This window comes from Notolepis coatsorum (assembly GCF_963971535.1).
Source record: "Notolepis coatsorum genome assembly, chromosome: 4".
NCBI lineage: Eukaryota > Metazoa > Chordata > Actinopteri > Aulopiformes > Paralepididae > Notolepis > Notolepis coatsorum.
The window spans coordinates 86,600,146-86,626,841 of NC_140168.1; the positions used below are offsets into that span (position 1 = coordinate 86,600,146).

Sequence of the window (26,696 nt, forward strand, 5' to 3'; positions counted from 1 at the left end):
TAGATTCAGATACCAAGAACATGCAAATGGACCATTTAAAAAAAAATCTGTAAATGTTTATTCTATGTCCTTATGGAATGATTGACATACAGAAAATATATATATATATTTCTTTTAAATTTGTTTTATTATAATTATAATAATAAATTTTTTATGGATGGAAGAGCCACACATTGACGGGCAAAGAGCCACATGCGGCTCGCGAGCCGCGGGTTGGCCACCCCTGCTCTACTGTGTCTCTACTGTCTCAGCTCTGACAGCAGGTCATTAACGTTACTCTACTGTCTACTGTCTCAGCTCTGACAGCAGGTCATTAACGTTACTCTACTGTCTCTACTGTCTCTCAGCTCTGACAGCAGGTCATTAACGTTACTCTACTGTCTCTACTGTCTCTACTGTCTCTACTGTCTCTCAGCTCTGACAGCAGCGGGTGCTGTTGCTCTACTGCTGCAAACTTTGAACAGGCATAATGGTATTGCACTGTAAAAAAACTGATTTTATATGTCTGCACTTTATGTGCTCATTTTATGTCTATTCTATTCTACTATTTTATTGCACTGCACTATTGACTCGGTCTATTCTATCTTACTCTTTTTATTATTGTCTTTTTAAAACTGAATCAAACCATAAACAAGGTGGCCTATTGGGATGTTAGATCATCCTAATGTGAAAAACTGTGATTTTATGTTTGCACTTTATGTGCTCATTTTATGCCTTTCTTTTTCTGTTGTGAATAACTTTGAGCTGCAATTTTTGTATGAAACATGCTATAAAGTCTATTATATTATTATCATGTTATGTATACAAGCGTCAGTGATTATCGTCCCTGAATGCTCCTAAATGACAAAGTCACGTTTTTCTTTTACGGCCCTTGGACATGGGTCACCGTTTAATTTCAAGCCTTGTGATCTATTACAAGAGATCACACATAGATCAGTGCATCATGGCCCATGTTTGAACCTATCCAATATCCTAGGCAAATTGCATCATTCAACACACACACACACACACACACACACACACACACACACACACACACACACACACACACACACACCACACACACCCACACACAAATATAGGCAGCGGCGCCACTTGATTCTCTGCTTTGTTTTTGACAGCGAAAGACATTAGATGTCTCTAATGGAGAGAATGGATTAGCTTGCCTATTATCTCAATAATTTCTGATGAAAACCCTACAAACTAACTGGCCTCAGCCTGAGGCTATATTGTTCGGTACAGTGTCTGTACATTTTCCTGTTCAGACGATACTTAACCCCGTCAGGTTTCCCCCCTTAAAAATTCTACCACTCCGTAGCTTTTCACTAGCCATCATCATTAGAATGTAAAATTCTTAAAGATTCGAATCAATCCGGTATTCGGTACTCGAATCGGTATCGGCGGTGAAAAAGGTGCATACCGACTGTGAGGCGCTTGTGATCGCATCACGCCTGCCCTGTAGTCATAGAGGGAGACTTTGAGATTTCTTTTAAATTTTCTTTTTTTATTATTCAATTTTTTGGGGGGATTTTCTGTATTTTTCACCCATTCCAATTTAGTGGTTATGCCAATTCCCTTCCTGGTCGTTGCATGCATTGCCCCACTGTCGGCCTGGGGAGGGTGTAGAACTACCACATGCCTCCTCCGATACATGTGGAGTCGCCAGCCGCTTCTTTTCACCTGACCGCAAGGGGTTTCACTGGGGGAACGTAACAAAGTGCGGAGGGTCATGCTATTTCCCCCCAGATCCCCTCCCTGCTGAACAGGCGCCCGACCAACCAGTAGGAGTCGCGGTTTACAACGACCAGGACACACACCCCACCGGCTTCCCACCCGCCAACACTGCCAATTGTGTTAGTAGGGACGACTGACCAAACCGTAGGTGCCGCTGACTGCTGGATTCGATCCCAGAGTCTCTGCGGTGGTAGGCGAGTGCTTAGTCCACTGCGCTACCCAGCTGCACCCGGAAACTTAAAAACTTTAAGCCTTGTTAATTTGAAACAGAAGAGAAAGCCAACCCATTTCACGGCGTCTATAGCGCTGCATGTTCTTCACGGCTTCCCTCCCTCACACTCCCTATAGATGCAGATGAGGTATTGTTTGGCGGAATAATGTTTTTAAAAAAAGGGTTCGAGGAGACTTAAGGAACGCATTTGTCTTTTCAGATGAACAGATGTTGCCCAAGAAAACAGCCGCAGACATTATGCATATAAAATTATTTCTCTTTTGATGGCACGAGCACAGCTGATTTATCGAGCTGTGTTCCATTCACTATGGTTAATGGGTTTAAGAGATTCCTTTTGTTGTGATATTTCCATAATTAATAAAGAGGGGGGGGGGGGGGCGGGGCAATATAATGCTCTGCGGAAGCGTGTCATTATGTAGGCCTGTGTATTAAACGAACCGTATTCATATACCCGTGGAATAATCTCAAGCCAGGATAAAGAATGGAAGCAGGATTTTGTTAACCTAGATTGTTGCAACGCTGGATTATTCTGAACTCTCAAGTTTTAGAACTCTGTTCAGAGACTGATGATTGCTAAGTTTTGAAGAGGAAAAACATTCTTACGGTCTTTTACTATTATGTACTATGCTACTATACTAGGGATGTGCATCTCCATCACTGAGGCCGATGCGGTGCGCATCTCGATAAGTCGCCACTCGCCAACGATACGATACATTAACGATACATTTGAAGCACCGGGCGATGCAATGCGATATACGATTCACCCCTGTTGAGATACAGTTTGATACGATTTGATTCAACATCATGCAATTCAGGGCGATACGATGCGATTCAACACAATGCAAAATAATGATACAATTCTATGGTATGACATATGATTTGGTTTTATAACTTATATATGCAGCAAATCATAAATGAACAAAAAGGGATTTACATATTTGGTTCTCTCTATTAGTACTGTGCATCCCATTATGCCGTTTCTTTTTTACCTTACAAATTTTTCTCTAGTTTACAGTACTCTTTTATAACACCTCACAGTTGAACAATTTAAGGATGCATTGCCCAGTATTAACACATTGAGGACCGGCCGTCGCCGTCTAATATGTGGCTGGAGGACAACGCTTTGTAAACAAACCGATGTACTTTTGGAAAGCTATATCTATACTTTATAGTATTGCTATCTGTCCATTCTCATTGTCACTTGAGTGCATAAACCGTGCCTTCATAATGGCTTAACACTTTGGCGACCACAGTCTTGCGCCGATTTATAGGCCAGAGGACAGAGGTTTGTTTACACCGATGTACTTTCTAACAGCTATATATATAATTTATAGTATTGCTATCTGTCCATTCTCATTGTCACTTGAGTGCATAAACCGTGCCTTCATAATGGCTTAAAGAAAATAAAAATCCATCGGTTGGTTGTCATTTTATAGCGTCGTGAATATAAGGTTTATCGCACTTTTCGTCTCGTCTTTTTTCTGGGGAGCTAGATAATAGGCTAAACGTTGGCGGCGTTATATCAAATGCCATTTCTGCTGTATATATACGAATTAAATAAAACAAACTGCGTAGCATCCGGACTATTACAGAGCATCTATGGATGAAATGGGGGCGGCGGGGGACGCCGATCAGTATTATTGATTAGCAATACAGTGTGTGTTCAAGTAGCCATTTTCACTGATCGATCACGTTACGTTTTAAAACAATGTCCAATCCAGCTGTAATTTGGGGGAATAGTATCCTACCGTCAGGCCATGTGATCGCCGGCAGCATTTCGTCATTAGTCATCGGAATCTGGTAGATCGATATGTCCATTGGCTAATCATAAATCCCATTATTCCAGGCTGAAATATGCGTTCGGTAACGGGATAAAAGATGGAGGATTTTCGTTTGGAACCGAGGCTCATATGAAACGCCCACAGACGGTGAAAAGAATTTTTTTTCCAATCGCCCTCAATGACACTGCAGTGGAGCGATGGCGCCCCTAAGCGGATCTGGCCGGTATGTTTCGAAAATCAAATATGTGGGTAGGTCCTGCATGTCGATTGTGGACGTTAATAGCCTTATAAATATGGAATAAAACAATAACAACTCGCCACGAGTTAACTCGTGGCTCTGGTCCTCAACGGGTGGAATCGAATCACGAGTTAACTCGTGGACGGTCCACATAGTGTTAAAGAAAAAAAATCCATTGGTTGGTTGTCATTTTATAGCGTCGTGAATATAAGGTTTATCGCACTTTTCGTCTCAAATATTTTCTGGGAAGCTAGATATAGGGCTAAAGGCTACTAACGTTATATCGAATGGCATTTCTGTTGTATATATTCGAATGAAATAAAACAAACTGCTTATCATCCGGACTATTACAGAGCATCTATGGATGAAATGGGGGCGGGGGAAGCCGATTAGTATTATTGATTAGCAATAGAGTGTCCGTGCAAGTAGCCACATTCACTGATCGATTGCTTGCGTTTTACAACAATGTCTGATCCGGCTGTAATTTGGGTGAAGAGGGTCCTACCGTCAGCCCATGTGATCGCCGGCAGCATTTCCCCATTATTCATCGGCATCTGGTAGATCGATATGTCCATTGGCTGATCATAAATCCCATTATTCCAGGCTGAAATCTGCGCTTCGAACCGTGATCAACGGTGCATGCTGTTCGCTTGGGATCAGGCTAAAATGAAACGCCCATAGACTGTAAAAAAAAAAAACACTCGCCCACAATGATACTGCAGTGGAGCGATGACGCCCCTAAGAGGATCTGGCCGGTATTGCATGTCGCCGATTTCACAAAGGCGGGTAAATCTGCAGAGTCGATCGGGGATCTTGATCCGTTTATTAATATGGAATAAAACAATAACAACTTGCCACGAGTTAACTCGTGGCTCTGGTCCTCAACCCATGGCACCGAAACCCGAGTTAACTCATGGTTGGGCGGCAAAGTGTTAACAATGTGCAAAAATACAATTACCATAGTGCAATGCCCATACTACTGTCTGCCAGGCTGATGTGCTTAACACTATTTCAGCAGGTAGACTAACTCAGCAGTGAGCAGAAAGCAGTGGTGTGATTTCTATATGAACAATAAAAAATAGCCTTTCACAAACGGGTCTTTCTTTTTTTTTTTTTTTTTTTTTTTTTTATTGCAAAACAAAACTTATTAAAGGTCAGTACTCAACACACAATGTATAATGAAACTTTCAGTAAAGGTGGTTAAAATATATGCAAGTACAGAAACAGGATAAAACAAAAATAGTCAATAATAACATTTTAACCGTATACAGTGTATATCCAGCGAAGTTACAATTATATAAATGTTAGTATATAATATACCCCTAATACCTATTTTCTAAAACCCTACACACATATGCTCCAGCTCAAACCCCCCCCTCCCGGACCCCCTCTTGGATAGTACCTCCATTATCCCTCACTCCTAACCAGACACCACCATTATAGGCTAGCTTTTATTCTCTCCACCACTTCTAACCACATTGACATTTTGGATTCATTGAGCCCCAGAATTCTTGCTGTAGATATTTCTTGATATATCACATCGAGATATGTAAGAAACCACACTTTCCGGCAAATTTTTTCCGGTTGAAACCAACGTGATGCGATCAGTTTTTTAGCTACTGTGATACCCGATAAAACCAATCTTTTTAGTTGTGGATTCACTGCAAACTCAAAAACATCATTCAATAGCAATACCGCGGGGTGTACAGGTATATTCCAAAATACGAGTATTGATAATTGTTGGGACACATCTTTCCAGAATGCCTTAACTGGTGGGCAGTCCCAATACATGTGCATAAATGTTCCTTCGTCCCCATTTGTACATTGGGAGCATTTGGAGTCTTGTATAAGCCCCATTTTGCACAGCCTTATAGGAGTCAAGTATGTCCTGTGAATATAGTTCAGATTGATTTGTTGATGATCCGGGTTCCTTGATGTAAGTCGGACATTTGCCCAGGCTCCTTGCCAATCAAAGTCATTTTCCAGGTGTGGTATATCCCTCCTCCAGACATTGTCTAGTTGAAGGGTTTCATACGAGGATGTTAGTAATTGATAATAAAAACCTGATACAAAACCTCCCAATGTATCTCTTTCATAGAAAAATTTGTGGTATCTGTGGTGTTCAATTGGTATGTGTAATGGAACACCGTGAGATCTCATACAAAGTCGTAACTGTATGTAAAAAAGCCATGTGGACTCGGTGAGGTTAAACTTTATGCATATTTCGACATAACTACAGAGGCCCTTGTTATTAAAAATATCCCCTAATGAGTGTATGCCTCTCTCTTCCCATATAGGGAATCTTATAGGTCGTTTTCCCATTAAGAGAGCATTGTTATTGAATATGGGAGTGTGATTATGCCATACTTGAGGGTTAGGAAATTTCCTTTGTGTTTCCCGCCATGTCCTGATTGCATGGGTTATTATTGGGCCAAATTCTCGCTCACAATGCTTGATTGAAAGTTTAGTGTATGCTATGTCTTTCAATCTCTGTGGGGCTACTATGTTTTCTTCTAATTTTCTCCAAGATACCAAAGCCTCGGGGTCAAACCATATCTTCTTCAATGGTCTTAATGTGAAGGCATTAAAATATTGTAAAAAATCTGGGACTGCCATGCCACCGTCTGCTTTATTTCTCTGTGCGGTGGATCTTTTTATGCGAGGTGGTTTGTTATTCCAAATAAATTTGTATGTGGAGGTTTGTAATCTTTTCCAGTAGCCCTCTGGAGGAGGTAACGGAAGCATTGAGCTGAAGAAATTGATTCTTGGTAATACATCCATCTTAACTATTGATACCCTTGCCTGTACTGAGTTTTTAAGTTTTGCCCACCTGTCCAGGTCGTCCTTGATTTTGTTCTGTATTTTTGTGTAATTGTGCTTCACCGTTTGTCTTATGGTGGGAAATATTTCCACACCCAAGCATCTGAAATGTTTGACCATGGGTATCGCACCTGGGAGGGTTGTCTCTTTTTTTGCACTGGTGTTAAGAGGAAGAAAAGCCGACTTAGGCCAATTTATTTTAAATCCCGATAAATCACCAAAGTTCTCTATCAACTTGAGTATAAGCGGCAATGTGTTGTTGGGGTTTTGCATGAACAATATTACGTCGTCCGCATATAAACTAATTTTATGATGTGTGCCCTTGATTACTATTGGTTCTATGTGTTGGGATTGTCTTATAAATTGTGCTAAAGGTTCTAATGATAGATCGAATAGTCCGGGACTAAGAGGGCAACCTTGTCTGGCTGAGCGTGATACCGGAAAGATATCGGAGATGAATGTGCCTGTTGTAATCCTGGCCGATGGGTCCTTGTATAGTACTTTAATCATATCAATGAAACCTTTTCCTAACCCCATCCTTTCCAATACTGCCCATAGAAACGACCATTCCAACCTGTCAAATGCTTTCATAGCATCCAGGGATAGTATCGCCTTAGGTGTGATGTCCTCTTTGTCTGTATCTAGTACGTGCAGTATTCGCCTTATGTTATCATTGATCAGGCGACCTTTTATGAAGCCTGTTTGGTCCGGATGAACTAAAGACGTCATATGCTTTTGCAATCTGATGGCTAATATCTTAGAGTACAGTTTGACATCGGTTCCGAGGAGGCTTAAAGGACGGTAACTACCGCACTCAGTGGGGTCTTTGTCTTTTTTGTGAAGAACTGAAATGAGTGCGGTATTTTGGTGTTCAATGAAGCTTCCCTCTTTGACTGAGTATAAGATCATATTTAGTAATAAGGGTCCAAATATGTCCCAGCAAGAAATGTACATTTCTGATGGGATACCGTCAATTCCCGGAGCTTTGCCGTTTTTCATTCCGGATATGGCCTTCTTGAGTTCTTCTAATGTGATCGGTACTTCTAACTGTTTAGCGTCTTCATCCGTAAGTTTAGGGAGAGTAATTTGATTAAGATATGTGTCTAATTTGTCTTGATCAAAGGTCGTTTCTGAGTTATATAAATCGGAGTAGAATTCTTTGAATGTATCGTTTATTATTTTGGGTTCTGTTACTAGAGCTTGTTGTTTCCTAATGGCAGTTATATCTGCAAATTTTGCATTAATTCTTAGTCGCATGGCTAATAGGTGACTAGGTTTAGAACCTTGGAAGTACTGCTGTTGTCTAGTGCTGCGTATTTGCAATTCCGATTTTTGTCTGTACATTGCTTTGATCTCTGTCTTTAGAATGTTAACTTGGTTATCTAGTCTAGTAGAGTTGCTGTATTTTAAAGAATTAAAACGCGTTGAGTAAAGCGTTTCCATTTCAGACAGTTTTCATAACGGGTCTTTCATAACTGCTTACAATTGTAAGGAAGACATGTCCCGATCACGTTTTTTTGCTCCCGATCCGATCCCGATCATGTGATTTTGAGTATCTACTAGGGATGCCCCGATCGTTATCGGCCGATAATCAGTATAAATATGCGATCGGTGATAATGTTTTATTTTCACCGATCGTCCCGATCTCACGCTGTCGCTGAGTTCTGTCTCAGACACCGGTGGTGCGGCGTCTGCTCTCGAGTCCAGCCCCTCCCGCACGCATGTAAACACGGGGTCTAGTCTAGTGAGACACGGGACACGGGAGGACAGCGTGTCGGCGTCTCCCTGAGCTAACGTTAGCTTAGCTACCGTTACAAAATGACCCAGTCAACTATTCACTTTTAGTTTAATACATGATGAGGCATTTTCTAACCGAACGGTATCTAGCCGGCCAGCTACCGATAGCTCCTGACATCAACAAACGCTCCAGCAAGTCTAGTAGGTAGGTATGATACCTGTTAGCTGTTAGCTGTTAGCTCACGTTAGCGCAAGTTAGTTCACTGTTAAAAATGAAATGTCCCATTGAACTAAATAATTCACTGAGGCGTTGTATTAACGTTATATATCCGGCTAGCAGTAGCTACAGATAGCTCCTGATATCAATGTCTTATTATAACACTGATTCGATGCGTATTCGAGCTGAGGGCTTGCTGAGCACAGTTAAGTAACGTTATACCAATAGGGTCCAGGTGCAGCGCCGGAGAATCCTGGCCGTAGCTCGAGGCTACTCGAGTATAGGTCCAGCTGCAGCTCCGGAGAATCCTGGCTGTAGCTGGAGGCTACTAGAGTACACACAGACAGTGGAGCTTGTTGCCTGGTGGCGATGTCTCGCAGATAATACAAGTACAAGTCTAATTATATAATATATATATTTTATTAAAAAAAAAAAAAATTATATAAAATACATTTAAATTTCTTTTAATCAAAAACGATCGGTATCGGATCGGTATCGGCCGATATGGCTCACGACGATCGGTGATTTGTATCGGTGGCAAAAAACGTGATCGGGGCATCCCTAGTATCTACCGATACCGGTCTTTCCCGATCCGATCAAAAAAATATTAAAATTTTTATTTTTGTTACTTTTTTTTTTTTTAACAAACATGACCATGTTCACGTCTTAAACTCATACTGAGGCCTTAGTTTTGGTTTTAAATTGCATATCATCATTCATTTATTTATTGTCACACAGAGCAGAATAATTTTGCCAAAACAAACCAATAGTATCCAGCTGCAGAACGGCAGACCAGCCACACTCTCAGACCCAAACGCATTTCCTTTGATTTAATTATACATCAAATGATTTATGTCAAGGATTGCAATGCCTCGCTTGAATGAAGTTAACTTTTCACCTGGTCAACATTCAGGGTGAATGTAATGTAAGAAATTGGGATAAAAAAAAAATAATAATAATAAAATGTGGGTCTGAGAGTGTGGCTGGTCTGCCGTTCTGCAGCTGGATACTATTGGTTTGTTTTGGCAAAATTCTTCTGCTCTGTGTGACAATAAATAAATTAATGATGATATGCAATTTAAAACCAAAACTAAGGCCTCAGTATGAGTTTAAGACGTGAACATGGTCATGTTTGTGCCGATCCCGATCTTCGGAAAATCACGTGATCGGCCCCGATCACGTGATCGGATCGGGACATCCCTAATTTAAACTATTATTGGCAGTCATATATGAATTGAAAATGGGGGACCCTGACAAGACAAACGTCTTTCTCTGGTCTGCATCCCCTTAACAATTGTGTGTATATTGAGCTGTACTGTATTGTACCCATTCTGCAATCTGTTAAATAAAGTTCTCATTCATTCATTCATTCATTCATTCATTCATTCATTCATTCATTCATTCATTCATTCATTCATTCATTCATTCATAGGCTGCTGTAAACTATACACCACTCTCACGGACATAACACCTCACTGAGTGATTTAACTCATATGTCTTACTTTCAGGTTTTTCCGATAGCGTTTGTTATTGCCTTGGAACGGGTAGACTTGTTAGCCAGCGGAGCGTGAAAAAAAGCTGCTATATGTTGCTCACCAGTCTTGCTGCCGCTGGCCGGGTTAGCTGCAGCAGCCGCAAACGTAGTATCCACACCATGTCGCCTGTTTATGTGCGTCGCTAAGTTTGTCGTACTACTTGTGTACTTTATAGGGGCACGGCATCGTTCGCAAATTGCTTGCTATTTGTCAAGTTGTCCGTCTTTCTGAGAAATATCCGAAGTAGTGTACTTTTCGGTGCGCTGTGTCTTTCTCCTCGACTTCCCTGTTTGTTCCTTCCGAGGTAAATCATCATCTTTCTTCTTCTCTTCCTAGATACATACTCATCTTTCTTCTTCTCATCCTAGATAAATCCTCGTCTTTCTTCTTCTCTTCCTAGATAAATCCTCACCTTTCTTATCTTCCTAGGTAAATCCTCATCTTTCTTCTTCTCTTCCTAGATAAATCCTCATCTTTCTTCTCTTCCCAGATACATCCTCATCTTTCCTGAGTTGTGAAGAATCGCCAGGCTGTGACAGTAAGTATAGAGAATAGATGGAACAGCTGTTTGAGACACTTGGCACTTTTTGTATTGTCACTTTTTGAGACGTTGTGTCATTGCCATTGAAACTGAAAGGAACACTTGAACATTTTCACTTGTAGTTGGTTATTCTTCTCCACCAGACAGACACATGTCACATCATGAGACAAAGATTACACATTTCTCCTTCAGTCTTCCTAAAATCAAACATTAGCATCCCTCATTGAAGCCAAGGGGCACTATTGATCTTGCAGCTAGCTGTGTCCCATGGTTTCAATTTGTAATTCTAGCATGTCGTTTTAAGGAAACGTAAGGACAAATGTGGGAACCTCATCTAGTCTCTGCACAAAGAATTGACTTGATCAACTCTTAAAAAAACGTTTTGATTAATATCTGGTGCAGACTCAGATTTTCACTGAATCCTGGCTTAACACATTGATTGCCATGCAGTATGCCCAATTGCCCATCATTATACCCAGTCTGCCACCGCTGTAAGCCTATGGAGATGTTTACCTTCTTTGCAGGGCTATAACTTTTTAAATATTATAGCTATATCTGCATTACTATGGCCCATTCAACATCGATTATCTATCGTTCCGGATGTGGGAACGTTATATTCGTTCATTCCTTGTTGTGTTAATACCGTCGAGAATATAAGTATGTTTTTAAGCTTTTCTGCTGTAATTCCAAAAACGCTAGTTATAGGCCCTGACGCATATGATAGATTATCGATTGGCGTTTCTTTCCTATACACGCTATATTAAAAAATTCAAATGTATATGATCGGTATACATTATACTTCATCATGCGTGAAGGAAAGGGGGGGGGGGGTCGTTTATAATTCCTTGATCGTCAGTAACGGCTTTATTTAGTATGGGTTGATATATTGATCAGACTGATTGCAAACAAAGAAATGGACAATCGGGCTGAAAATAACGTTAGTGTCCTCTTACCGTTCACCGATGAGACTGGAGAAAAAATATCCCAATTATTTGACGCCGATCTCCTAGATCCATTTCCGGTTTGTATGGCGCAATAAACGCCGAAATCATATTGATTATTGCGTTTCGAAAGCAATCCAAATGCACTCAAGTGTGTATATTGATCCACGCCACAATATATCTCTGGCGGAGGAATTTCCTCGATGCACCGATCGCCACTTCCGGTTTGGCGTGAGTGTAACTCGCCTGACCATCCACCAGGCGGCGCTATTGAGGCGTTGCAATCTCAGACAGGCTGCCGCTGCAGTCCGGAGGGAGGCTGGATGAATTATGAATGCAATGGCGAATTTCTTTTATATCGATCCCAAAAACGATTTACGCCGTTGTTGGCGTTCAATGCATGGCGGGCAATAACGACTTACGCAGTTTATGGCGCACAATGTGTTAAAGGAACAGACCAATTTTTTTTTTTTTTTTTTTATCTACCTTTTTCCCCATTTTCTATTTTCCTCCCATCCCAATTTCGTATCGTCCAATTCTACCCTCCCCTGTCTCGAACGCTGTTAGGCCATGCCTCCCACAAGCCGGCTGCAATGTGGACGAAGCATTACATCACGTGTCCCCTCCGGTACTCGAGGAAGCAGCCGTCGCATCTTTTCACCTGCACAGCGCGATCTCTCAGCGGCGGGGGTCTGCGTGGGAGGGACACGCCGCCCCCGTCGCTTCCTGATTCTGCTGCGCAGGCGCACCAACCGACCTGTAGGAGTCGCTGTCCACAACGTCCGATCCCCACCCATCAGCTTTCCCACCCCTAACACTGCCAATTGTGTTAGTCTGAACGACCAGCCAAGCTGATAGCAATGCGGAGAGCTGGGCTCGAACCCAGCGTCTCCTGCATTGGTTGCGAGCGCCTTGCCCACTACACCACCTAGCCGCCCCACAGACCAACATTTTGTGAAATTAGCATACCGTCTTCTCCAGAGACAAGAAGATAGATACCAGTTTCCTCTCTGTGCCTTCAGTAGAAAGCTATCTGGCTGCACGTTAGCCTAGCTTAGCACAATGAATGGAAGCGGACAGTGCCGGTTAGTCTAGGCATTGTCCAACTAACACCTCTCCCAAAGGCTAACCGGCACTGTCCACTTCCATTCATTGTGTTAAGCTAGGCTAACGTGCAGCCAGATAGCTGAACGCACAGAGAGGAAACTGGTATCTATCTTCGTAAGCTAATTTCCCCAAATGTTGCCGTCTTCCTTTTAATAACAGGATTCATGACCGTGGTATTGAGCTACCAGTCCAATTTTATACCAGGTTAACCCTTTCACAACCACACTACAGAAGGTTAACCCATTCACTACCACACTACAGACCGTCGGTAAGTGAAAGGTTAACCTTCTGTAGTGTGGTAGTGAAAGGGTTAAAGTCTGTGCTCCCCAAATTTCACGAACATGTCTCTTGCCCAACCAGAGGAGACAAGTTATATTGACTCCTACACCTCCTCCGTTGTTGATTACATCAACTCCCAACATTGACGTGTCGCCACCCTTAAACAGATCACTACATTCCCCAATCAGAACGGAGAGGTCCGAATCACTACTAAAGGCACATGACACTGCTTTTAGATCTGGTGACATGCAGGCCTACTGTGCAGCCAGGGCTAACCTGAATAGGGGAATCAAGCGAGCCAAGCACAGCCACAAGCTAAGGGTTGAAGAGCATTTAAACAACTCTGACCCCCGATGCATGTGGCAGGGCATCCAGGCCTCCATCACAGACTACAAACCCACCAACAACTCTCCCCTCAACCACTGACCTCTACCTCCCTGATGAGCTCAATAACTTTTATGCCCGCTTTGACAGAGACAACCAGGAGGCGCCCACCAAGGCTGCCCTCCCTGCCAACCTCCCACCCCTCACTCTCAACCCCCACCAAGGCTGCCCTCCCTGCCAACCTCCCACCCCTCACTCTCTCCCCCACCAAGGCTGCGCTCCCTGCCAACCTTTTTGACATGAAGTGCCAGTTTGAAATGTTCTTGTTAACTAGTGTGCCATATCAACAATATTCCATCCATATAGGCTACATGCATCGTAACCGCATTTTAAAGACACATTTTTATCTCATAATCAGGTCTTTTTAATGATCATTTTTACATTATTATTATATTATTATTAACCATATTATTATTATGGTTGTATCCTAGGGTGACCATATTTTGATTTCCAAAAAAGAGGACATGCTGGCTCCAGCCTCGAGATACATAACCCTAAATCTGAATTGGGGGAAACAAAGCGATGGAGACGGCTACATACATACATGAGATGACCATTTCACTCGCATTTGCCTATTCATTTTTATTTTGAGCGAAGAATAGACGAAAAAAAGAGGAATCCGACGAGGGGGATTCGCAAGCCTCATCTAACAAGGTGTCGCAAGGTTTAACTGAGGCGGCTAACGTTAACATGACAGCACTCACGTTACCAGGCTAATGTCGAGCAGCCGTACTGTATTGTACCCATTCTGCAATCTGTTAATAAAGTTTTCAATCAATCAGACATGACGTAGCTCACGTTTCCAAGCAATCGTGCGGTACGATTAAAGTGTACGATCAGGGAACAAACTTAACTTTTTGACTTACCAGCCATTTGGCTGGTAGATTTTAAAAACTACCAGCCAGGCAGATTTTTTACCAGCCAAAAATTTTAAATTGCTTTTTAGTATATCGCCATGTGTTATTATTACTATATAATACTCTCGTATGCTATTTTCAATTAATATCATAAACAACATAAGGAATATTAGCATAATTTTGAGTGGACTGAAGGAATGAGTCAGCGTTAATAGTTTTAAATGCAAATAATTTATTGAAACATAGAAGTGGGGTCGGGGACACACACACTGTTTCAACTCACCACCCCGCATCATATTGTAGTCTAGTCTGTCTTCAAACTTCCACTCCTCTCGAAACCTTTTTATATTTGAATATCAACATTATCTGTGCATCCTCAGTAATCCTCAGTTTACTACAATATACTCCTCTCCTGAGTCCTGACTAGTGACTTCATCGTCTTTCCAAACGCACGCACACACACAGAGAAAGGGAGAGTGCCCCCCCCCCCCATTTCCCTTTCCCCAGTCCACACTGTCTGCTGTTCTCTATGGCTCTGCCGCTGATCAGGATTAGCTTGTTAGCTTACGCTAACATAACGTTCATTTCGGGCGATGTGGGCATAAAGGAATGGCGACGATGCAATGCATGTTAGATGCATTTGACCCGTTGTGAGAAGAAGAAAAAACCACAGACTTATTTCGGCTCGCAAAATAGGCGCACTGCTGTGTAGCTCTGCTCTCAGGGAACAAACTTAACTTTTTGACTCACCAGCCATTTGGCTGGTAGATTTTAAAAACTACCAGCCAGGCAGATTTTTTACCAGCCATTGGCGGTTGGCTGGTACTTATTTTGTTCCCTGTGTACGATACAAGGTGGACGGCTCCCCTAGCCCGACACTTGCATACGCACGCACGCACGCACACACACACACACGCACGCACGCACGCACGCACGCACGCACACACACACGCACGCACACACACACGCACACACACACAGAGCACAGGCAGCTAGAGAGAGAGTTAGTCTTTATGGACAGATCTCCAATAAAATAAGGTTGTTTCTCAGTCTCTAAAAACACATCAATCCCAGGTAAGTGCATACATGTGCACATGCATGAACATGCCACATATATGCACGTATGCTCTATATATGCACATTCAAGTTCATGTTCACATGCAAACTCATGTGTAGGAAAATAAACCGCTTCCTACCAGTCAGTGTGATGTGATTCCTGTTTAGCTTTGTCCCCAAATCGTCTTATGAACTCCGAAATATGTCCAAAACAGTCTGCCCTGCACCTTGCAGTTGGAGATTGAGCTCGTTGACGTGTCACGTAATATCCGTGAGAAACATCAGTTTCACAACCCACTTCACTTCTCGTCCTCGAGTTCTGGGTAGTCTTGGCCTTTTTTTCTCAAAGCAGCCGACACACTTTTCCACAGCGTAGCCACCTAACCGCAGAGTAGAGCGGGACATCTTTGTATGCAAGCTTTGTATTTCCTCAAGCAGTCAACTCAGGGCTGGGCGATATAACGATAAATATCGCAATATATTTTAATAATCGATATCGAAATTAAAAGAAAATTGATTTTTTTTTCTTTTCTTTTTTGACCTGCAACAGGGCAGTTTTAAAACCAGAGACAGTGGACAGACTTGTCTTTCTTGCCTGCAACTTAAAGTAATGGCTTTGCTTGTCCAAATGACAATACTGACCAAATTGAGATTTCTTTTTCTCTTGTCCATTTATTTTGTTTGCTTTCTAATTTAAAATACAGTTTGAAACCGCCAAAAGATCGAAAAGAAACTAGCAGAGCCAGAACTGTTCAACTCCCCTGGAGCCACAGCCAGCAGAGAAGCCGGTTTACTTTCGCTTTTAAACCAGCTGCAGCCTGAGAACTGGAGTGTGAGGGGATGTAACACTAAAGATGGCGGCAAAGACAAAGAATTGCTGCAAAATAAACATACATCTGTTGTTTAAAAAAAAAAAAAAAAAAAAAAGGTTTAATACTTATAACAATTTCGATAATTAATTAGCGATATCGAGAAATATGATAACATTATCATATCGTTATCGCGATATGATTTTTTTCCATATCGCCCTAAGTTAACTATGAAGTTAACAATCGTTGCCACCGTAGCCATAACCTCATTAAGAACATTTTCCAAACATAAAGCACACATAAAGCTCCTTTACCTTAGCTTTTTTAGCTAGCGGGGTTGCCATCATGACATCTACAACTATGCAGAACGCAACCGCGGCACTGTGTGTGATTACAATGGGAAATGCGAGCGGGAGGCCCCACACACCTCAATCAAACTAAATTAAAAAAAAGTGTAGCCAATGGCTGTTCAAGAGGTGACATGTCATAGGGGTGTGCAAAAGAGTCGACTTACAAAAAATAACCTGTGGGAGGATTTCATCAAGATAAATGAGACAACAGTCTAGTGCAAAATATTAAAAGTGAAGTAAAAAAAAAAAAAAATGGTGGCACGTGTGCCTAGGGTTGCCGACCACTGGGATAGACGATCTCACCTCCTCCACCCTCACCCTGAACACAGGCGTCCCGCAAGGCTGCGTGCTGAGCCCCCTTCTCTACTCCCTCTTCTTCACCCACGACTGCACTCCTATTCATGGCACCAACATCGTTATCAAGTTTGCAGATGACACAACGGTGGTGGGCCTCATCAAAAACAATGAGTTTGTCTAGTATGGGGAGGAGGTCCAGCACCTGGCCCTCAACACAGAGAAAACCAAGGAGCTCATCGTGGACTTCAGGAAGACTAGAGCCAAAGTCAAGTCAAGAGTTTTAATTGTCACGGCATACAAGTATACAATGAAATGCGGGTGGTCTTGCCCGCAACGATGTGCAATACAGTGGTACAACATATAATAGAATCCAATAAAAAAAAAACATTGTGCAATAAACGGGTAACAGGTAACATGGTGTGACATCTCGGTATCTGTACATAGTTATTTACAGAGCATATAGGACATGCTAGGTAGCTTTGGTAGTGCAATACACTGTTCCTGTTATTCTAATTTCAAGTGGCCTTTCCTTTTGGCCATAAGTGTGCGTGTGTGCGGCATGAGTGTGTGCCCGCTCATGTTAAAGTGTTAAGTGGCTGCTAGTGTGTGAGCGTGCACAGTGTGCGTGTCGTGTGTGTGTTCATGTGTGCTTGTGTGTGGATAGTTCAGTGTTCTGTGGCACTCAATGTTCATTGTTCAGGGCTCTGATGGCCTGGGGGAAGAAGCTGAGCCTAAGCCGCTCTGTCCTAGTAGCTGGGGTTCGCAGGCGTCTGCCTGACCTCAGCAGCTGGAACAGGCTGTTATTGGGGTGGTGAGGGTCTTTCATTATCCTGCAGGCTCTGGATTTGCACCTCTTGTTGTATAGAACCTGCAGGGGAGGTAGTTCAATACCCGTGGTACGCTCGGCTGAGCGCACCACTCTCTGTAGGGCCTTCTTGTCCTGTGCCGTGCTGTTTCCATACCAGGCAGTGATGTTTCCGGTCAAGATGCTCTCTACAGCTCCTGAGTAGAAGGACTGGAGTATCTTCCCCGATACTCTGAACTTCCTTAACTGTCTCAGGTGGTAGAGGCGCTGTTTCGCCTTCTTTACTTCTTTACTACTGTGTCTATGTGTGTTGACCATGTCAGATCCTCTGAGATGTGGACCCCCAGGTACTTAAAGCTGCTCACCCTGTCCACGGTAGCCCCGTTAATCATCAGTGGTGTGTGTGTCTCCTGCTGTCCTCTCCTATAATCCACGATCAGCTCCTTGGTTTTACCAATGTTCAGGAGCAGGCTGTTGTCCTGGCACCAGCGTTCCAGTACCTCAACCTCCTCCCGGTAGGCCTTCTCGTCGTTGTCCGAGATCAGCCCCACCACCACCGTGTCGTCTGCGAACTTCACTATGGAGTTGGAGCTGAACTTGGCCACACAATCGTGTGTGTAGAGTGAGTACAGCAGGGGGCTTAGAACACAGCCCTGGGGGGACCCGATGCTCAGGGTGATGGTGTTGGAGGTCTGACCCCCCACCCTGACCGCCTGGGGTCTTTCACTCAGAAAGTCCAGTACCCAGGCGCTCAGGGCGGAGCTCAGACCCAGCTCGATCAGCTTGTCCACCAGTCTGGTGGGGACTATGGTGTTGAACGCTGAGCTGTAGTCAATGAACAACAGTCTCACATAGCCCCCCTTCTGACGGTCAAGGTGGGAGAGGGTGCTGTGCAGTACCTGGGAGACCGCGTCGTCAGTGGACCTGTTTGTCCTGTATGCAAATTGCATAGGGTCCATATCACTGGGGAGGGAGGCACAAATGTGGTCCTTGACCAGCCTCTCAAAACATTTCATGACCACAGAGGTGAGTGCCACCGGTCTGTAGTCATTTGGACATGTTGGGGAGGGTTTCTTCGGTACAGGGATGATGGTAGACATCTTGAAGCAGGCAGGGACCACTGACTCCGCCAGGGATTCATTAAATATGGCGGTGAACACCGGGGCAAGCTGGTTGGCACAGGACTTAAGTATGCGTCCTGTTATACCATCTGGGCCAGCAGCCTTCCTGGTGTTCACCTGCATAAATGCTCTTCTCACACTGTGTACCGTCAATGATCTCAGAGGACCTCTCCTGGAACTGCCTTTTTAAATGATCGTTTTACTAATTGTTTTTAATACACGGCGGCAGACAGCAAAACAAACGCATGTGTCTAACAAAAGGTGGTAAACACTGATGAAGGCCAGGGGCCGAGGTGCATGTGTTTATTTCTGTTGCAGTGCAAGCATTTAAACACATTTTGTCAGTTCTGGACCCCCCCCCCCCCCCCCTCTTTGTGTTCTAATATAAATTAAATAAACAAAAATGAATAGATAGAAACATAAACATATAAGCTCACAACACTCCCACCCTCTTCCATCCCGCACCCCCACCTTCCCCACCCAAGAGCTCTGTGCGTAGCTGATAAAGGGTCTCCAGGTCTTCGCAAACATGGTTAAAGATCCTTTCAATGAGAATCCCCCTTTCTTTTTTTAACCCGTCTGTCTCTCATGTTGCTCCAGGTCCGGCTGCCCCGCGGTCATGCAGCACCCCAACTTCGAGACCCGCCACCCGCTCCAGTCGGACGAGCAGCAGGAGACGGGCTTCGACCCCCTCAACAACTTCAACAGGAACCGCAGCCGTACGTGTTAAACTGTTCCCAGACCTGCTTATAGACGGGTATCTTGTTTATAAGAGCTGCAGCCGTACGTGTTAAACTGTTCCCAGACCTGCTTATAGACGGGTATCTTGTTTATAAGAGCCGCAGCCGTACGTGTTAAACTGTTCCCAGACCTGCTTATAGATGGGTATCTTGTTTATAAGAGCCGCAGCCGTACGTGTTAAACTGTTCCCAGACCTGCTTATAGACGGGTATCTTGTTTAGAAACATACCGTGTTTGAGCCAATCGGCAATACCCACTGAATCACATGACTTTGTTGCCCCCTACCTGCGTTGAGCTGCTGCGCTAAACACATGTCCTGGGGGGGAGGGGGTAGAGAGAAGGCAGGCTGAGGTAGATCTGAGGCCCTGGAGAAGGCTCTGTCATGGGGGGGTAGAGAGAAGGCAGGAAGGCTCTGTCCTGGGGGGTAGAGAGAAGGCCGGCTGATCTGAGGGACCAATATGCTCTGACCGGTAAATGAAGAGGGAATAACCATAGAAACGGCCTGACAGGACGGCACGAGAGAGGGATTATGGAGATGCAGACGGGGGAAAGCTATGGAGGGGGGGGGGGGGGGGGGGGGGGGCGGAATGTTGTCGATCTGATGAATATACACGGTGATGTTGTTGATAGACGGCACTGACTAGAGTGTTGTGTTGTGTTCACCTGCAGGCTAGATTACACTTCCTAATACTTTTCCTCTGCCTTTCAGTCGGTCTCATCATCCCACATGTAGGCAAGGACACGAGGCCCTAGATACAGGGTTGATAAATGGTTGGCTATTAGTGGATTGGCCAGGTTTATTCTTACCATTATCTGTGGTACCTGTCAGAGGAGTTATATTGGAAGCATTTTGTTTTCTATGGCCACAGTTGTTTCCCCTTTGAAAACACATTGGAAACACTTCTTCAACATGTATTTGCGCCCCCTTGTGGCTCAGACTAAGTGTGTTTTTTACAGGAGGATCTCTTGACAGTAGCAGTCTCTCAGAATCAACCTTCCTGTCATACAGGTAAGTGTTGATCGGTAAATTCACGAATAGCCAGTTTTTTTTGTCGTTTCTTTGCCTTGAAATGGACACCGTAGAATGTTTGATCATGTTGTCATGGTAATTGACATGGTAATCTCAAACCCCATCCTCGTTCCCTATCCCTCCTGTACCTCCTCCCTAACCTTAACCACTCCCACCACCTAGAAAATAGAAATACATGTACAGAGGTCCTTTTGAAAAAAGGTTTAATTTATTGGAAAATATTAAAATAATTTATGAACACAATCATTCAAAATGGACAACATGCCCAATCCTATCCATTGCACATGGACACTCCTTTTAAAATGGTTTTATTCATGCCACTAAATGGTAACATTATACATCCCTGTCTTAACCCCCTCCTCGTCTCTCATCTCTCTCATCTCTCTCTCTCTCTCTCTCTCTCTCTCTCTCTCTCTCTCTCTCCCTCTCTCTCTCTCTCTCTCTCACCCACCCTTCCCTCTCTATCTCACCCCCCCTCTCCCATATACCCCTCTCTCATCCCCTCTCTCCCTCTCATCCCCCTCTCCCCACCCACCCTCTTTCTCATCTCTCTCTCTGCAGGAAAGAATGGGATGACTTGTTCCTGAACAGTAATTATTTGGCCAGGATCCGGCAGGCGGGCATCAACGGCCGATTGAGGAGCAGCCGGTTTCGCAGCGTGTGCTGGAAGGTGAAGCGGATCCATCATCAGTGTTTCCGTGTTCGATTAGGGTGACTTGGGGTGGTCCGTCCCTCGAGTTGCCATCGTATCGGTTGAATTGACCTTGTGATCTATGTTTCGGAAATGAGTGTTCAGTTACCTATACAGACTTATTTCCGGCGGCCCACCGCCAATATCAGACATGCCCACCACAAATAGATTCCCCCCAGAACTGATGAAATAACACAAGAAGGACTTATTGCGTTGCATGTACACATTTCTTTCCGCTACTACAAACAACCTACGACCCTGTGGGAAACCCTGGTTATTACAAAAAGCCCTCTAATATTGTGAGACTGTCGAGTGTCTCTCTCTGTGTGTGTGTGTGTGTGTGTGAGGGACCTCCGTGAGCGGTGTATTCTTCTCCCTGGGTTGTGTGCAGTTAATAACCCTGTCTGTCGTCTGCCAGCTGTACCTGGAGGTTCTACCAGAGGACAAGAGTCAGTGGATCGACCAGACCAACGAGGTCCGCGCCCGCTATGAAAAGATCAAAGAAATGGTGAGGATAATAATAATAATAATAAACTTTATTTGTATAGCACCTTTCATACAGAAACTGCAGCTCAAAGTGCTTCACAACAGAAAAAAGACGGGCATAAAATGAGCACATAAAGTGCAGACATATAAAATCACAGTTTTTCACATTAGGATCTAACAGGCCACCTTGTTTATGGTTTGATTCAGTTTTAAATAGACAATAATAAAAATAGTAAGATAAAATAGACAGAGTAAAATAGTGCACTGCAATTAGCGATGGGCGTAAGTAATCGATTACTCGTAGCTATGAGAAAAATCAAAAAATCAAATCAAAATGAAAAAATATATGAATTATTTATTTTTTTACATATCTTTTCACATGTATGTGTAAGATTATAACTGTTTGTTGGTTTCCTTAAACATATACGTGAATGAAAAAAAAATAAATGAAAAAAATATAGAGAAAAAAAATCTAATAGAAAAAAAAATTATTTTCAAGTAATACACGATCAATCGAGTATAGCATGCGATCAATCGCTCTGGATTTTTCTTTAAAATGCCCATCCCTAAGTGCAATAAAATAGTAGAATAGAGTAGATTAAAAAAATGTTTTACAGTGCAATAAAATAGTTCTGGATTACTGTTCAACAGTTCAAAGTCATCTTTACCTTCTCTGTAAGGTATGAGCCACGTGTTTCGTGTTTCTGCCTCGGCGGTCCCCCTTCCCCGAGCTGAAGGTCAGAGTGGTGAGGGTGAACCCAGTGCACGTTCTATCACCATAGCAACGCCAATCATTGCGTGGCCCGCGTCTGTGTCGTTACACTCCTCGCCACCCAGACTTTCAGATGATGCATAATACCAACACCATCATATTTTACACGGAGCGTTTATACCTAGAGTGATTACTAACTTGTAGTAGGGCCGCTTGATTATGGCAAAAATCGTAACCATGTCTATTTTGATTGATGAAATCACAATTAAATGGTGAATATTTTATATATCGCTTTTATCTAAAGTGCTTTACGATTTGTTCCTCACATTTTTCACTCACACATTCACACACAGCAGTTAGGGGTTACGTGCCTTGCTCAAGGACACATGGACACGCTGCTCCGGGAGGAGTGGGAATTGAACCCTGGGAACCTCCGGATTACCAGACGATTGCTCTACCTCCCGAGCCACTGTCGGCCCCAATTATTAAACACGATTACTCACTGATTTGAGAACATCATATGACGACGACTGAATTAGTTTTACCTTTCTTCTCGACCAATGGCTGTCTTTCTGTCGTCTTCTACAAGTTACCAAAGACGTTTCAAGATAACTGGAGAAACGCACCGTGGTTTGGGCTCGATGGGGGGGGGGGGCGGGTGGAGCGCACCGCTGTATTTACATGACCAGACACAATGAGAGCAATGCGGCGCCATGTGGCACAATAATTGTTTTATCTCGATGATCTTGTTTTCATAATTGTGTGAAGACAAAATCGCAGGGGTGTAAAAAGTACCCAGAAATTATACTTAAGTGAAAGTATGGGTACCGTCTCAAAATCGTACTCGAGTAAAAGTCAGAGTATCTGGCTAAAACACACTTGAGTAAAAGTCACTCTGACTGTCTATTCTTCTGATAGCAGGTGTTTAACACTATGCCGTCCGAGAACGAGTATATACGTGTTTTGAAAAAGAGCGTTGTGGACCAGAGCCACGAGTATATACGTGACGAGTTGTTATTGTTTTATTCCATATTTATAACGCTTCTTAGGTACCCGATCCACTACCAGCATCTTTTCACATATTTGATTTTCGAAACATGCAGTACCGGCCAAACCCGCTTAGGGGCGCCATCGCTCCACTGCAGTATCATTATGTGAATCTAAAAAAAAATTTAAAATGCAGTTCTGTGGGCGGATCATAGTTCCTTGATCCCAGCCGAACATCCTCCATCTTGGATCAACTTGGCGAGCGTTTTTTTCAGCGTGGAATAATGGGATTTATGATTAGCCAATGTGCATATCGATCTACCAGAATCCGATGACTGGTGAGGAAATGCTGCCGGCGATCACATGGCCTGACGGTAGGATAATATTACCCCAAATTACAGCTGGATTGGACATTGTTTTGTAACGTGATCGGTCAATGAAAATGCTATATTGAACGCACACTGTATTGCGGATCAATAATAGTAATCGGCGTTCCCCGCCGCCCCCATTTCATCCATAGATGCTCTGTAATAGTCCGGATGCTACGCAGTCTGTTTTATTTCATTCGTATATATACAGCAGAAATGGCGTTTGATATAACGGCACCAACGTTTAGCCTATTATCTAGCTTCCTGCAGAAAAGCCTAGACGAAAAGTGCGTTATACCTTATATTCACGACGCTATAAAATGACAACCAACCGATGGATTTTAATTTTCTTAAGCCATTATGAAGGCACGGTTTATGCACTCAAGTGACAATGAGAATGGACAGATAGCAATACTATAAATGATATATAAAGCTCTTAGAAAGTACATCGGTTTGTTTACTTTCTGCTGGCCTAAATCGCCGGGCCGCACCGGTCGTCATAGTGTTAATCAAAGATCCCCACTTTCTAGTCTTGCACAAGGACCAATCAGCATGGGTATGGGCGGGTTCATTTTCCATTGATCGGATTTGATTGGCTGTTTTTAAATAAAGTGCGGCCGCATGATTAATAACGTTAACGTTAGTTCGGCCAGAGAAACAAATATACTAATTCAAATAGATGGACCTGTGAGATTTGTACTTTGTAGGTCTGCATTTTAAATGTAAGGAGTAAAAAGTGTGTTTTTTTTCTCTGAAATATAATAGAGTAAAAGTACAAGTAAACAAACCTAATAATACTTGAGTAAAGTACAAATCCCCCAAAACAGTACCTAACTATTGTAACAAAGTACAATTACTCAAGTACTTTACACCCCTGCAAAATCGTAATAATTGAAACTTGATTAATCTCCCATGCCCTAACTAATAGTGAATGAAATAGTTGTGTTAAACGTTAAACTATCTCCTGTTTTTGTGGGGACCCCCTGGAACTCCTACAAGGACCCCTAGTGCTCCCCAGATGCCATGCTGAGACACTGATTTGAGAGACATTTTTGTTTAATATTTGTAAAGTATATAGGGTCGCCCCAGTGGCGCACCGCATACTGCGATGCAGACCTACGCGGTCGACCCGGGTTCGCCTCCCGCTCACAGACGGATTTATCGCATGTCCTCCACCACATCTTCTCCCGTTCTCCCTCTCCTCTGTCGGTCCTGTGACCATGATAAGCTGTAAAAATGCTAAAAATAAATATTAAAAAAATATATATAATATATTTGTAAAGTATGTAAACCTGAGTCTTTGGTCAGAACTACAACCCACCAAATACTAGACATGGCTATGTCACCAGACACGCCTTAGGTCTGCATTTTTACTCTACCTCTACCAAGAATCAAATCAAATCAAATCAAATGTATTTGTAAGGCCCAACAACACACGTTAATGTCCCCATGGGCCGTACAGGTCTTCTTTAAACAAGTCAAGAAGAAAACATAACAATAAGTCAAGAACAGAACAAGAACACCATAAGGTCCAAAAAAATTTAGATGAATGCAAATAAATGAAAGAATGCAAGCACTCCCAGACATACCCCACGCGAAGGTAAGGAAAAACTCACTAAAACCTACTGTAACCATAGGGAAAAAAGCTCCAAGAACAAATGCACTTAAGAGAACCGTAATGTATAGAGCTGCTGCATACTGGAATTGTATACCTGTGAATATAATGATTATCAGCAACAAATTTATTTTCACGAAAAAGTTGAAAAACGCTGTTATGAATAAGGAAATACAGTTGAGTTATTGATTTATTTAGTTAGTATTGTATTTGTGGTTGGAGCCTTTTTGTGTTGTGATTTTGCAGATATTGAGAATGTACTTAAGCTAAAGTTTTTTTTTTTAATGTTTTTATTGTTTTGTTATTACTCCCATGTTTTAAGTTATGTGTTCGGACCCCCGGAAGAATAGTCTTTCACCCATGGGTGTGGACTAATTGGGATCCATATAATAAACAAACAAATAAACATACATAAGATGATGATGATACTCAGACTGACTGCCGCTGTGGCTTCTCCTCTCAGCACATCACCAACCCTCGCAAAGCTGCTGGCCAGCAGGACCTGGTCGTCAACAACCCGCTCTCGCAGGATGAGGGGGTAAGTAGTACGTGTGTGGGGCCTTGTTCCCTCTCCCGGAGGAGGGGGTAAGTAGTACGTGTGTGGGGCCTTGTTCCCTCTCCATGATGAGGGGGTCAGTAGTACGTGTGTGGGGCCTTGTTCCCTCTCCAGGAGGAGGGGGTAAGTAGTACGTGTGTGGGGCCTTGTTCCCTCTCCATGATGAGGGGGTAAGTAGTACGTGTGTGGGGCCTTGTTCCCTCTCCATGATGAGGGGGTCAGTAGTACGTGTGTGGGGCCTTGTTCCCTCTCCAGGAGGAGGGGGTAAGTAGTACGTGTGTGGGGCCTTGTTCCCTCTCCATGATGAGGGGGTCAGTAGTACGTGTGTGGGGCCTTGTTCCCTCTCCAGGAGGAGGGGGTAAGTAGTACGTGTGTGGGGCCTTGTTCCCTCTCCAGGAGGAGGGGGTAAGTAGTACGTGTGTGGGGCCTTGTTCCCTCTCACAGGATGAGGGGGTCAGTAGTACGTGTGTGGGGCCTTGTTCTCTCTCCATGATGAGGGGGTCAGTAGTACGTGTGTGGGGCCTTGTTCCCTCTCGCAGGATGAGGGGGTAAGTAGTACGTGTGTGGGGCCTTGTTCCCTCTCCATGATGAGGGGGTCAGTAGTACGTGTGTGGGGCCTTGTTCCCTCTCCATGATGAGGGGGTCAGTAGTACGTGTGTGGGGCCTTGT

At 43.4% G+C, this 26,696-nt stretch overlaps 1 protein-coding gene across 4 annotated transcripts in view; it reads left to right on the forward strand.

Annotated features, from left to right (window-relative positions):
- The window catches only part of tbc1d5 (TBC1 domain family, member 5), a 165,753-nt gene that overhangs the window by 47,880 nt on the left and 91,177 nt on the right, over positions 1-26,696 (forward strand). For 3 of the 4 annotated variants that reach the window (XM_084313094.1, XM_084313096.1, XM_084313097.1), the window contains exons 2-7: positions 10,785-10,832; positions 19,442-19,560; positions 20,540-20,591; positions 21,174-21,282; positions 21,722-21,811; positions 25,935-26,009. In XM_084313094.1, the coding sequence (XP_084169220.1) occupies positions 19,461-19,560; positions 20,540-20,591; positions 21,174-21,282; positions 21,722-21,811; positions 25,935-26,009 (426 nt within the window). In that variant the 5' untranslated portion in view covers positions 10,785-10,832; positions 19,442-19,460. The remainder of the gene's footprint in view (positions 1-10,784; positions 10,833-19,441; positions 19,561-20,539; positions 20,592-21,173; positions 21,283-21,721; positions 21,812-25,934; positions 26,010-26,696) is intronic. The other variant, XM_084313095.1, reaches the window with a different exon arrangement.